This window comes from Sus scrofa, chromosome 15, assembly GCF_054392235.1.
Source record: "Sus scrofa isolate SSC_HxYL_T2T_F1_AM1 chromosome 15, Sscrofa_HxYL_maternal_Yorkshire_Landrace_v2.0, whole genome shotgun sequence".
Classification (NCBI taxonomy): Eukaryota; Metazoa; Chordata; class Mammalia; order Artiodactyla; family Suidae; genus Sus; species Sus scrofa.
This window is the reverse complement of record NC_139397.1, coordinates 98563765-98575944: the sequence shown is the minus strand read 5'-3', so window position 1 is coordinate 98575944 and position 12180 is coordinate 98563765. Positions and strand designations below refer to the sequence as shown.

The 12180-nt window shown below is 39.8% G+C and overlaps 1 protein-coding gene across 1 annotated transcript; it reads right to left on the bottom strand.

The window, feature by feature from the left end:
• Positions 1–167: 167 nt before the first annotated feature.
• LOC110257116 (uncharacterized) lies at positions 168–3799 on the bottom strand. The gene is made up of 4 exons (XM_084999106.1): positions 3536–3799; positions 2296–2494; positions 1307–1408; positions 168–1190 (listed from the first exon to the last, which is right to left on the bottom strand). Exons 1-4 carry the CDS (start codon positions 3797–3799, stop codon positions 985–987), a joined length of 771 nt encoding a protein of 256 aa, XP_084855232.1. The 3' UTR covers positions 168–984.
• Positions 3800–12180: the final 8381 nt, after the last annotated feature.

Here is a 12180-nt window from a genome sequence, read left to right as displayed (position 1 = left end):
AAATATGTCAACAGGGTTTGTTCCTTCTGAGGGTTGTTAGGAAAGAATGTGTTCCAGGCTCCTCTGCTTGACTTGTAGATGGCCACCTTCAGGGTCACATAGCATTCTCCATGCATGCATATGTAAGTACAAATTTCCCCTTTTTAGAAGAACACCAGCACATTGGATTAAGTTTCACCCCAACTTTATTTAACTATATTAACCTGTGTATAGACTATCTACAATTAAGATCACATTAGGTACTGGGGTTAAGGATTCCAACATCTTTTTAAAAAATGCTTTGATGGAGTTTCTGAAAAGATGAATTTATCATCTCTAACCAATAGTTGCCAGTTATATAGATGAACCATGCAGAAGTAGGGAGGTAGGTAAGTCAGAAACAGCCAGTAAAACCAGAGGTTAAATTCACAGTCTCCATGGTGACTGATTCCAGAATAACATTGTATGGGAGTTCCTGTGGTGGTACAGAGGAAACAAATCCAATTAGGACCCATGAGGTTGCAGGTTCGATCCCTGGCCTCATTCAGTGGGTTAAGGATCATATGCTGCTGTAAGCTGTGGTGTAGGTTGCAGACGTGACTCGGATCTGGCATGGCTGTGGTGTAGGCTAGCGGCTGTAGCTCTGATTTGCCCCCTAGCCTGGGAACCACCCTATGCCGTGGGTGAGGCCCTAAAAAGAAAAGAAGAAGAATGTTTTACAATTGTGTTCCAGGAAGAGAAAGTAATTTGTATTTGTTTACTCTGCCCCAAGTGTAATTTGGAGAAATTCAGGCAGAGAAAACCCAGTTTCCTTGTAATAGGAGAAAAGAGTGCTAGATAAGTAGGACTTTTGAAGATGGATTGGCCCATCGAGTCTTATTCACAGTTTTATGCCTTTGGTATTTCTGGGTCAATATTTCCCAAACTCTTCCTCGAGATGTTGATAGATATTGTGGAAAGTGTCCCACAGCCAAATAAACTAAAGATTTGGATAATTGCACTTCTTTATGCAGGACTTCTCAGAACTGTTGATGAGCTGGTATGTGTTGTGGTCTTCCAAGAGGCAATACAGTGCTCCCTGAACTTATTTGCTGATGGGACTGTCCTCACTGGTACAGCACATAATGCAAGCTGAGACAGGCCACAGTAGGTGGAAACAGTGGGGTTGTGAACCAGACTAGATCTTGGTAGAGGAGGGAACTGCATATCACCTAAGAAATGAAATTAAGTGCTATAATGAAAAGAAAAATCCAAGGTGTTTGAGAGCACACTGCTGGGGCATCTGATCCAGTCAGAGAACTAGGGAAGTCAGGTTAGAGAAAGTTACCTGTAAAAGCTGTGACGTGAAGTATGGGATGAGCTAAGGAGATAAAGAGGAGCTTCCAGGCAGAGGAACTTCCAGGCAGAAGAGCTTTGCACCTGCAGAGGTCTGGGGCAAGGAGAGCACACATTCAAAAAAGCAGAAAAAGGAGTTCCCATTGTGGTTCAGCAGTAATGAACCCGACGAGTATCCATGAAGATGCGGGTTCGATCCCTGGCCTTGCTCAGTGGGTTAAAGGATCTGGTGTTGCCATGAGCTGTGGTGTAGGTCACAGACATGCTTGGAGCCGGTGTTGCTGTGGCTGTGGCATAGACAAGCAGCTGCAGCTCCGATTTGACCCCTAGCCTGGGAACTTCCATATGCCACATGTGTAGCCCTAAAAACCTTAGAAAGAAAGAAAGAAAGAAAGAAAGAAAGAAAGAAAGAAAGAAAGAAAGAAAGAAAGGAAGGAAGGAAGGAAGGAAGGAAGGAAGGAAGGAAGGAAAGAAAGAAAGAAAGAAAGAAAGAAAGAAAGAAAGAAAGAAAGAAAGAAAGAAAGAAAGAGGAAAAGGAAAAAAATGGCTAATAAGTGAGTGCAAGAACCTCTGAAGTGCTGGAAGTGAGAGGTGGGGCAATATCACAAAAGGCCTTTAGAGTTTGGGCTTTTCTCTAAGTAAGGGGAACCATGAAAGAGATTCAATCTAACTAGTTACTTGATCAGATTTTAGTTTTACAAAGTCTTTAGCTATCCTTAGAAAGCTATGACATGTATTCACCATCTACATGAAACAGCTTATTTCCTCCCGGGAGACTGTACTCATAGGAGACTACCTATCAACACATTTCTAGCCAATAATTTCCCTGTAATTACACTGCCCAGGCTTTATAGCCATCTGTGGAAAGGTCTTTCCCAAGATTGTCTGGAGACCTAGGGATACATGTGATAAAGCCAGGCTGATCGATTCTCCAGGCACAGGGAAACAGGGATGACTTGTGGAGACAGGAGGGCAACTTACTGCCAAATGCTTCTCCGTGACCATGACCACTGCTGTGGAACTGCAGTGGAGGTAGCGGAGTCAGGCCCAGCAAGTAAAGTTCTTCTGAGGATGAGATGTCAGGAATGTGGCTCCGGTGGAAGATTCCCACTTGCTTCTGTTCTATTGTAAGAAAAGGCAAGAGGCAGATAAGAGGAGGAAGCAGATATGCCAGTGCTTTCTAGTCTGTCAGGAAATCACTGCAAAAGGTAGCATGTCCTATAAGTCAGGATTCCAAACTTGAAATTCACACTTATCCTAGAATTTTTAGAGGTCCGTGAGCTCCCTGAGATTATGCATATTTCTTTCTTGTTTTAAGGGATATGATTACTAGTTTTCATTTTTAAAGATGCCAATGGTTCAAAAAATTTAAGTACTGCCTATTACTACGTTTCAGAGAGGGAATAGGCAGATGAGTGCCCAAGCCATGTAGGAAGTATCTACACACAGCTCCCCTAAAAAGAGGCAGTGATAAGCCCTACTTCGGAACCCCTTCCATGGCTGTAGTGCTTGGGATTCATTTCCTTCTTCAGCCGGGTCTGGTAGTGGTAGTGTGTACAGTCTTGTGGTAGTGTGTACAGTTGTCCCTGGGCATTGGGGATATTGGTTCCAGGACCCCATTGGATACCACAGATACTCAAGTCTCATATAAAATGATGTAGTATTTGCAAATAACCAAAGCATATCCTCCCATATACTTTAAATCACCTCTAGATTATTTATAATGCCTAAAAGAACGCAAATGCTGTGTAAATTGTTGTAAATACAATGGAAATGCTATGTAAATATTTGCTGGTGCAGCAAATTCAAGTTTTGCCTTTTGGAACTTTCTGAAATTTTTTTCTCAAATATTTTCAACTCATTGCTTGAATCTAGGGATGTGGAACCCATGAAGAAAGAAGACTGCCTATACTTACCTAAAAGTGCCCTGAACCAGCCGAGCCTCAAAGACAAAGGCTCTGTGCTAAAGATAGAGTAGGTGTAAATCTCTGAGTTATAGGGGAACTCTCAGGGATGTTGAGGGGGCCGGGTCTGACACCAGTCTCAGCCTCCAAGGGGATCATGTAATGCATAAATGAAGGAAGGTCTTTGTTGACAGCTGTTTGTCTGACATCACTGCAGCTGGTTTTTAGATTTTAGTTACCTGAGGCACACCTCATCCCCCAACTGCCAAGAACCCAGGCCACATCCATAAAAGAGGCTGTCCCTCCTCTACTCCCACTTCCCTGCCTAGAACAACCCAAAGAAGCTGCAGAGAAGGGATGCCAGCAGGCTCAGCAGGCCCAGACCAGAAGGGAGACTGAATTGTCCTGTCCTGATAAGTAGAAGGACCACCACGGGGAAGAAGAGGAGGCCTCCTGGAGAGATCCACCAGAAGGAAAGCAGAACTCAGAGAACACTGAGACCCAGGGACTTCAAATAACATGTCCAAATTCACCTGGTTAGTAGCAGAGCTGGATCTAGAAGCCAGGTCTCCATTTATCATTGTGGTCCTGCCACCCCTTCACAACTGCAAAAATCAAACCTGCTGGAGGGTGAGAGGGCAAGAGAGAATGTTTAGAGCGAAGAGGACACTGTTTTCCCTACTAGGTAATTACAGTTCCAGGGCAGAGTAGACAATAAAGATCCCTTCAGATCACTCCCTGTAGAAGTAAATTCCTCTTCTGGGAAAACTAAAGCCAGAATGCTGAACATTTTATTGGCATTTGCGATACAGCCAGGAAATAGGGTGCTTATCTCAACCAGGATGTCATGGGGACAGACAGAAGTGGCAGAGCCAAATGCTTTGCGGAAACAATGTTATGGGCCCTAAAAGAAATAACAGAGGGAGTTCCCTCCGTGGCTCAGCGGTTAACAAACCTGACTAGTATGCATTAGGATGCAGGTTCTCTCCCTGGCCTTGCTTAGTGGGTTAAGGATCCAGCGTTGCCATGAGCTGTGGTGTAGGTGGCAGATGTAGCTCCGATTCAACCCCTAGCCTAAAAACTTCCATATGCTGCAGGTGAGGCTCTAAAAAAAAGAAAAAGAAAATAAGTATCAGCAAAGAACTTTTCCAACCTGCCATGAAGGAGGCATCCTGACAAAACAATCAGCAGATTCTTGGTGGCTGCTGAGACAGGGGAAACCAGCTGAGATCCTAGAATGTTTAAGATAAGGGTCTACAGTCATGACAGGGGAGGTTTCTGAAAGATGAGAACTGGGTAGACATCATTTCACAGAACTTGGAGGATTTGGTTTTATTCACTTCAGTTTGAGACAAGGATGAGTCCAGGTTTTACTTAAATTTCTTTCTCTTTCAAAGAATCATTCTCGGAGCTCCCGTCATGGCGCAGCGGTTAATGAATCCAACTAGGAACCATGAGGTTGCAGGTTCGATCCCTGGCCTTGCTCAGTGGGTTAACAATCCGGTGTTGCCATGAGCTGTGGTGTAGGTTGCAGATGTGGCTTGGATCCCGCGTTGCTGTGGCTCTGGCGTAGGCCAGCGGCTATGGCTCCAATTCGACCCCTAGCCTGGGAACCTCCATATGCCGTGGGAGCGGCCCAAGAAATGGCAAAAAAGACAAAAAAAAAAAAAAAAGTCATTCTTAAAATAATGGCATGAAAGAAGTCTCCTTACAAGGACTATACCTTTTATTTTTCTTTAATATAGAAGGCAGCTGTGAGAAGGGATTGGGAGAGCATGAACTTCAGCCAGGTAACCATTCTAAACTCCTTTCTCTTTCCCATCCCAGAGAGGAATTTGATGGCAATGGTAATTGCAATGATGGTTACCTTCACATGTGTTCTAGATGAGAGAATCATTCTAGTTATTAATGTGCTGGCATGAGCACACAGTACTAGTTTTATTTTCCAACCCTGTGTGAAAATGTCTCAACTTGCTTAGGACAGAAACCAGAGATAGAAGCAAAAGGCCAGGTACACCATGACCAACATTTACCCTAATCCCACCTTCAACAGTGCTCCTCAAACTCTACAGTACATAGGGATCACCTGGAGGTCTTGTTCAAAGACAGAATCTGGGAGTTCCCTCGTGGCACAGTGGGTTAAGGATCTGGTATTATCACTGCAGTGGCTCAGGTCACTACTGTGGTGCAAGTTCAAACCTTGGCCCAGGAACTTCCACATGCCATAGATGTGGCCGGAAAAAAAAAAAAAGAAGAAGAAGAAGAAGAATCTAGTTCTGGTTCGGCAGTAACAAGCTCCCAAGTGAAGCTGCTGCTGCTGCTGATCCTCACACCATGCTAAGAATGACCTGGAAAAATGTTTGGTCTTTCAGGGCTGTGAGATGGTGGCCTCAAACTTTAATGCTCTATATTTACACCTCTTCTTCAATACAACGGTCAGGAGTGGGCATTTTCACCTAGGTCAGTGGTTCTCAACCTTGGCTACCCACTGGAATGACTGGGGAGCACTAAAAAATACTGAGAATTGGGTCTCACTCCCAGAGATTCTGCTGTAATCGGTCTGGGTCAACCTAGGCATCAGGAAGCTTAAGTGCTCCTGGAGGTTTCTAAAGCCCAGCCAAGGTAGAGAACCCTTGATCTCACCAAATAAGGTGATCCACTTACTGTTTTCACTTCCAGGTTAATTGTTATTTCCCTAATATCTTTTCTCACATCACCGCACTAACTTAATTTAGCCAATCAGATTTTACATTCAAGTGTGCAGCAAACCAGTTGTCACACTTTTTTTAAAAACAAAATTTACCCTTCCTTAAATTTTTAAAATTTTTCTTAGTGACATGGCAAATGCATTAAATATTTCCCCCCACACTGTTGACATGGCTCGGTTTTATTGATTTATAAAATTGCTACAATATTTTAAACAAGCAGGATTTTCATAACAAAATATAGAGCACACCGTTTGAAATTTGGAAGAGAAAAAAGAATACAAAATAATCATACATAAACTTTTTAATGAAGTTTATTTTTTCCTGGGAATAAAAGTCCTATTCTGAAAATGTTTCAAAATTAAAGTACTTAGTTATATCAATCCAAAGCCATTTTTGATAATAGTTTCCTAGATTTATTTCAAGGCTAGGCTTTCTATCAGTTTCAATACTTCCAATTTATTCAACTTCTAAAGTTACAAATTATTCATTTAAAAACTCACAAATTCCTGTTGTAAGAAACATTATATGTATTAGTGACAACTAACCAAAAATAAAGACATTTAAATGGCAAAAAAAACCATGTTTATGTTTTCAAAAATATTTATACACACAAAGAAAAAGCTATTTAAAAACAGTCATTTCCTAATGCTTTCTTATTTATGTTAGTATGCAAATGTGAATCATTAGTATGATTCAACTAATTAAATGAAAAAAGTGAAAATTTAGGAAAGCCAACTATAATTAGTCAATTTATCTAAACTATTAAAAATAAAGCAGTGAGTTTTGAGTAAGCTGGAGAATTAGAAAGCAAAGATGAATACTAGCAACACAGCACTTAGTAAGTAGTAAATGAATACTGACTAAACAAAAAATTGTGAATAAATATATAAACTATCTTAAATTTAGATGCTCCCTATAACTCCTATCCTCCCCAAGTGATTCTTTTCTTTTCCAAAAGAGTCTACCAAATACAGAGATACTAAGGAGGCTATTTTGGGAGGCTCTATGATCATCAATCAAAACTGGAGAAAAAATTACAAATATTGAATTCTGTTGTACACCAGCAACTAATATGTTACATATCAATTATACCTCATCTAAATAAAAAAAACTTCAACTTTGTTTGAGCCATTAAAAAACAGAGAAAAAGACAGAGTAAGAAGGAAAAAAAATAAAGTTAAAACTGAAAAAGTTCATATGATTTTCTCTTTGGCTAATTACAGACAATATTGAAAAGCTCTTAGAAACAAACTTAACAGTCAACCATGATTTTTATAACATTCAACCATGATTTTTATAACATGCAGCCATTCAGAGCTGATAAAAAAGGAAAGGTTGGGCGGACATACAGAATTTTGACAAGAGGGCAAAAAACCAAAAATCACATGAGTCTTTTATTTTTTCTAGATCAAGCTAGTAATGAATTTAAAAACATCACCTAAAATTATACCTATTCCCTTACTCCCTTCATGATTCCCCCCAAAGAAAGAAAAGCACCTGCAGGTATCCAAACTGAAAGTGACAGATGCAAACGTTATAGTTAAGGAAGCCGTGTGTCCCCCCAAAAGAAACTGTTATGAAGACATAAAATGATAGGTCACTGTTAGGTACATTTTGCTAGGCTTCCTGACTCAAGCCAAATTTAAGGACACACACAAAAACAAGAAAGAAAACTTGCAATCTGTACATTTTCCCCTCAAAAGCCGTGAACTGTGTTTTTCAAAAACAGCAAAAAGAAGGGCAACCTGTCTAAGAGGTTCACTACCTACCCCAAACCGCAAATGAACTATGAAACTCTTCTCTCAAGTGAACACTAAGAGTGATTTAAATGCAAAAGGTGACCTATGCAAAGCACCGGTATGCTATTGCATTTCACTTGCTAAAATTATACTTAAAAATTTTTTTTAAACGTATGGCACTGTTTTTCATCCTGAGCACCATGGCAAGGTTGCAAAGATCTTCAAGTCTACAAAGGCACTGCTAGTAGGTGAATGGTGTGCTCTACTCACGCACACATGTATGCTTGGCCTAAACAGAGAGATGAGGGGTTATTTTTGTTTCCATTTAAAAATATATATACACACGAGGAGTTCCTGCTGTGGCACAGTGGGTTAAGAATCCAACTGTAGTGGCTTGGGTCTTTACAGTCATGGGTCTGATCCTCGGCCAGGCACACTGGATTAAAGGATCCAGCGTTGCCACAGCTGCAGCTCAGATTCAGTTCCTGGCCTGGGAACTTCCGTATGCCACGGGTGCAGCCATAAATGTAAATACACACATGAACACACATATATACACACACACACATACATATAATTAAGTTCATACGCTTGTGATAGTGGAAACTAAAAACAGGGAATCGATTATGAGTTGTTCAACTTCGTTTACTGTGAGTGCTTAAAAATGTAATCTGGCAAAGTTCTGTAAAGTGAGACCATAATCATTGCCCTATATTCTGGATGACATAATAGCTTTGCTATCATTCCCACACTCTCCCACCAAGCCCACAGCAAGCATCATTAATCAACAGCCATTCTCTGCTGATCCTAGCCTCAAACTCAAAACCCCCAGAAGCCACAACTAACTGGGCAGAGTTGACACAAAAGGAAAAAAAACCAAAAAGATAGTTTGCCAATGGTCATGTATGTTAAACATGAGGTATTTACTGACACACACTTCTCACCGGCTAACAATTGCAAAACAAGAAAACAAACAAAATAATAAAGTCAAACAGGAGTTGTATATGGGACCTGTATTCTAAGGCCTCACTCAGGATGGGGCATCATGGCAACGGGCACCAACAGTCATCTGGGTATGCCAATTCTGAAAGCATGTGAAACATTTGTACAACCTAGCAACCACAAATACCACAGGAAAAGGGCATAGAATAGAAATTGCCTATTTAATTCAAGTACAAAGTCTGACCCTGGTATAAGACTTAAAAGGTATTTATGGTATGCTCATTTACCATATAAATTTGTTGAATGAAGTTTTCACTCATGTAAACACGTACACATTCCAAGACAGAAATCTGGGCTGTACTTTTGATTGCTACCAAACAAACAAACAAACAAACAAAACTCCACAATTGTATTCTGACCCAGTCACGGTAGCTTCTACAGCATACTTATTTTATCCTTTGTGGCTAAACTTGTAAAATCAAATAATAGTAGAACTAAACATAAAGCTCTCTCTCAAGACAAAATGGTTCCAAGTTGCTTTGTCCACAACTAGGAAACCATACAGAACTGCATGCACACACACTCACACAATTAGAGAAAAGTACTTGAAATTCCAGCATTGTCTTTCAAAAGAAAATGGCCTCATTCTAGCTATCTAAAAAAGCCATCAATACACGTGGTTCTTTGCATAGAGGTTAAAAAGAAAATAAAAGAGCTGGAATGCCTACCAGGTCACAATGGCCAAGGTCAGAATTATGCTGTCACACACGAAAAATACTTGTAAAAATATGTGGAGTCACCTCGTCCTTTACTAGCAGCCATATCACATAGATGGGCCACTCTTTACTAAACCACCTTGTTGGAAGGATACACACCAGAAGAGTGGTTATCCCAGGGAATGGGAGTGTCAAGTTGAACTTTCACTTTATTCACACTATCTAGATGATAACTTAATAAAGAGAACATATTCAGATATTGCTTTAAAAAAATAAAACAAAAGATGGGTGGGAAATAACCTAGCTCTCTGAGTGTGAAGTCCAGAGTGCTGGGAGAGAGAGGTAACAGCACTTAAGTGGGAATGAAACACTTTCTTAGAAACCTTACTTTTCATGACACATAACCCCTTACTCTTCATTCCTAAATTAGTACCTCACATCCAAAATGACCACCTCTGGCTACTAATACCAAGAGAGGGTGGGAAAGCTCCTGGCGGCCATGGATGTCTTCACGACACTATTCTCTCTCCTTTGTTCCTAACTGTCCCCACGCTACCAAATCTGATCATAATATACTTTATATTGAGATATAAGTGGGTCAAACAGTCTTTATAACAACTTTCAAAAGCACAGCTTTTGAAAGCAGCATCCTCCACTCACACTGACAGAATAAAACTAGGGAGGAAATTCATTAGAGTCATATATTTTATTCATCTTCGATATTCTGAAACATTAGCCCTCACCGATGTCAAAGGAATTGCTTAATTTGGTAATATTCCTGTTCATTAATTCACTTGTATATCATAATTAATCAAAATGTAATTCTCCTAGAGTTCCCGTCATGGCACAGTGGTTAACGAAGCCGACTAAGAACCATGAGGTTGTGGGTTCGATCCCTGGCCTTGCTCAGTGGGTGAAGGATCCGGCGTTGCAGTGAGCTGTGGTGTAGGTCGCAGACGCAGCTCGGATCCCTCAGTTGCTATGGCTCTGGCGTAGGCCGGCAGCTACAGCTCCAATTAGACCCCTAGCCTGGGAACCTCCATGTGCCGCGAGTGCAGCCCAAGAAATGGCAAAAAGACAAAAAAAAAAAAGTAATCCTCCTGTCCATAAATTCTGGGTTTTATAAATCCTGGGTTATTTAATCAAGAACTAACACTAGTCCAGAAGTATATGATCTAAAATATTAAATGAAGACATGACTTAAAGGCTTAGTGTTTCAGGATTATAGTAAAACCTTTATCATTCTAATCAATCACATGTGAGTTAATCCTGTTTCTGTGTATCTCGGTTGCTCTTGTATTCTTGTACTTTAACATCTTTGTTATGAGGCTAAACTGAGGTAAAGCAACTGGCCCATATTAAGTGTTTTATCATCAAAGAAACCAACAAAAGACTATTTTGAGGGAAGGGGAACGCATTATGGGACAGAAAGGGGAAATTCCATCCTATGAAAATATGGTAGATTAGCTATTGCTGCATTTGGAGAAGAGGCAGCATAAGGGTTCCAAAGATGTAAACATTAAAGTCCCAAAGAAGAAAGAGAAAAGCAAACAATAAGAGGACGAAGTAAAGACAATATATTCACATCTAGGGATGGGGAAATGCCGGCATTAAGCTAATAGCAGGTACCTTTTGATCCTGGCCATGTCTACCTGTTTCATCTGTCCTACTAAAGTCAGCCTGGTAATTTGCAAAGAGGTTTATTCACGCTAAGCAACTCACCGTTCCTTTTGCATAAAAGTTTCTCATCTCGAGCGGTATTGATATTTACAGCCACTTGTCACAACCATGGAACTCTAATGAGTGAGAATGCAAATCTTAAAATTAGAATCTCCTTCCCCAAAGTATGCAACTCACTAATGATAAGAAGAGTAGTGTTGGCCTGCTCACATTTCATCTCTAAGAATTAGAACTCAGTGTTATCGTATGCTCTTAATCAAGACACAAAGAAGATACTTAAAATAATTGAGCAAAGGCAGACATTCTTTTTCATGTAAGTTCACAACATTTTCTAAAAAGTGTACAAACATTCACACCTTTGTACAGTGACTGGAGTCTGCTATCTCTCCCATACTCTACATATTCAAAGAGTATCAAATCTACTGGCTGTAAATATCAATACTGTGGCTGTAAGACACAGTAAACATCATCTCATAGTTTTGACTTTTATACTTCATATTAAGATGATCAAAATAAAACACAATACCAATAAAGCTTAAAGGTACATCAAAATTGTTATTACATATTTTATAAAACTTTTAGATTAACTATCAATGATTGGATTTTTAAGGTTTTAATGTGTCTGAGTCAGCATTTAACACCTAAACATTTAACACCTAAACATTTCAAGTCTAGTTAAATGTAAGGTCAAGCATTTAACACCTAAACATTTCAAGTCTAGTTAAATGTAGGATCAGGGATATCAAACTCCAGATTTCCCCATCTATCAATAATTTTTCCTTTGGTGAAAACATCTTTACTCAAGTCTAAACAGGTTACTGAATTAAAAGTGATAGTGGTAATAATGAAAACAATATTAATAATAGCTAATATGTATTAACGCATACTATGTGCCAGGCACTGTTCTAATAGCTTCATATGTACTGATTCTTCTAATCCTCACAACAACCCTATGAGGTAGGTAGTACAGTAAAATCATATTAATTAAAAATCATTAGAGAGTGGAAAGAATGAATTACAGAATAATGCTAGAGAAATTTTATTTCCTACACATTACTACAATTTAAATCTACACTTCAGATTAAATATGGTACACTGACCACATGTGTTTATTTTCTCTACCTTCAAAACCCCACCAAAAAGACATTAAAGGGACATATATAGTATTAATCCACAA

Excerpts from the sequence above, each read along its gene's own strand:
- LOC110257116 (XM_084999106.1), bottom strand. The coding sequence starts at position 3,799 with ATGATAAATGGAGACCTGGCTTCTAGATCCAGCTCTGCTACTAACCAG. Across the intron at positions 2,495-3,535 it reads GGGTTGTTCTAGGCAGGGAA|AAAGCACTGGCATATCTGCT; the intron begins GTGGGAGTAGAG and ends CTGACAGACTAG. Across the intron at positions 1,409-2,295 it reads TCACGGAGAAGCATTTGGCA|ACCTCTGCAGGTGCAAAGCT; the intron begins GTAAGTTGCCCT and ends TCCTTGCCCCAG.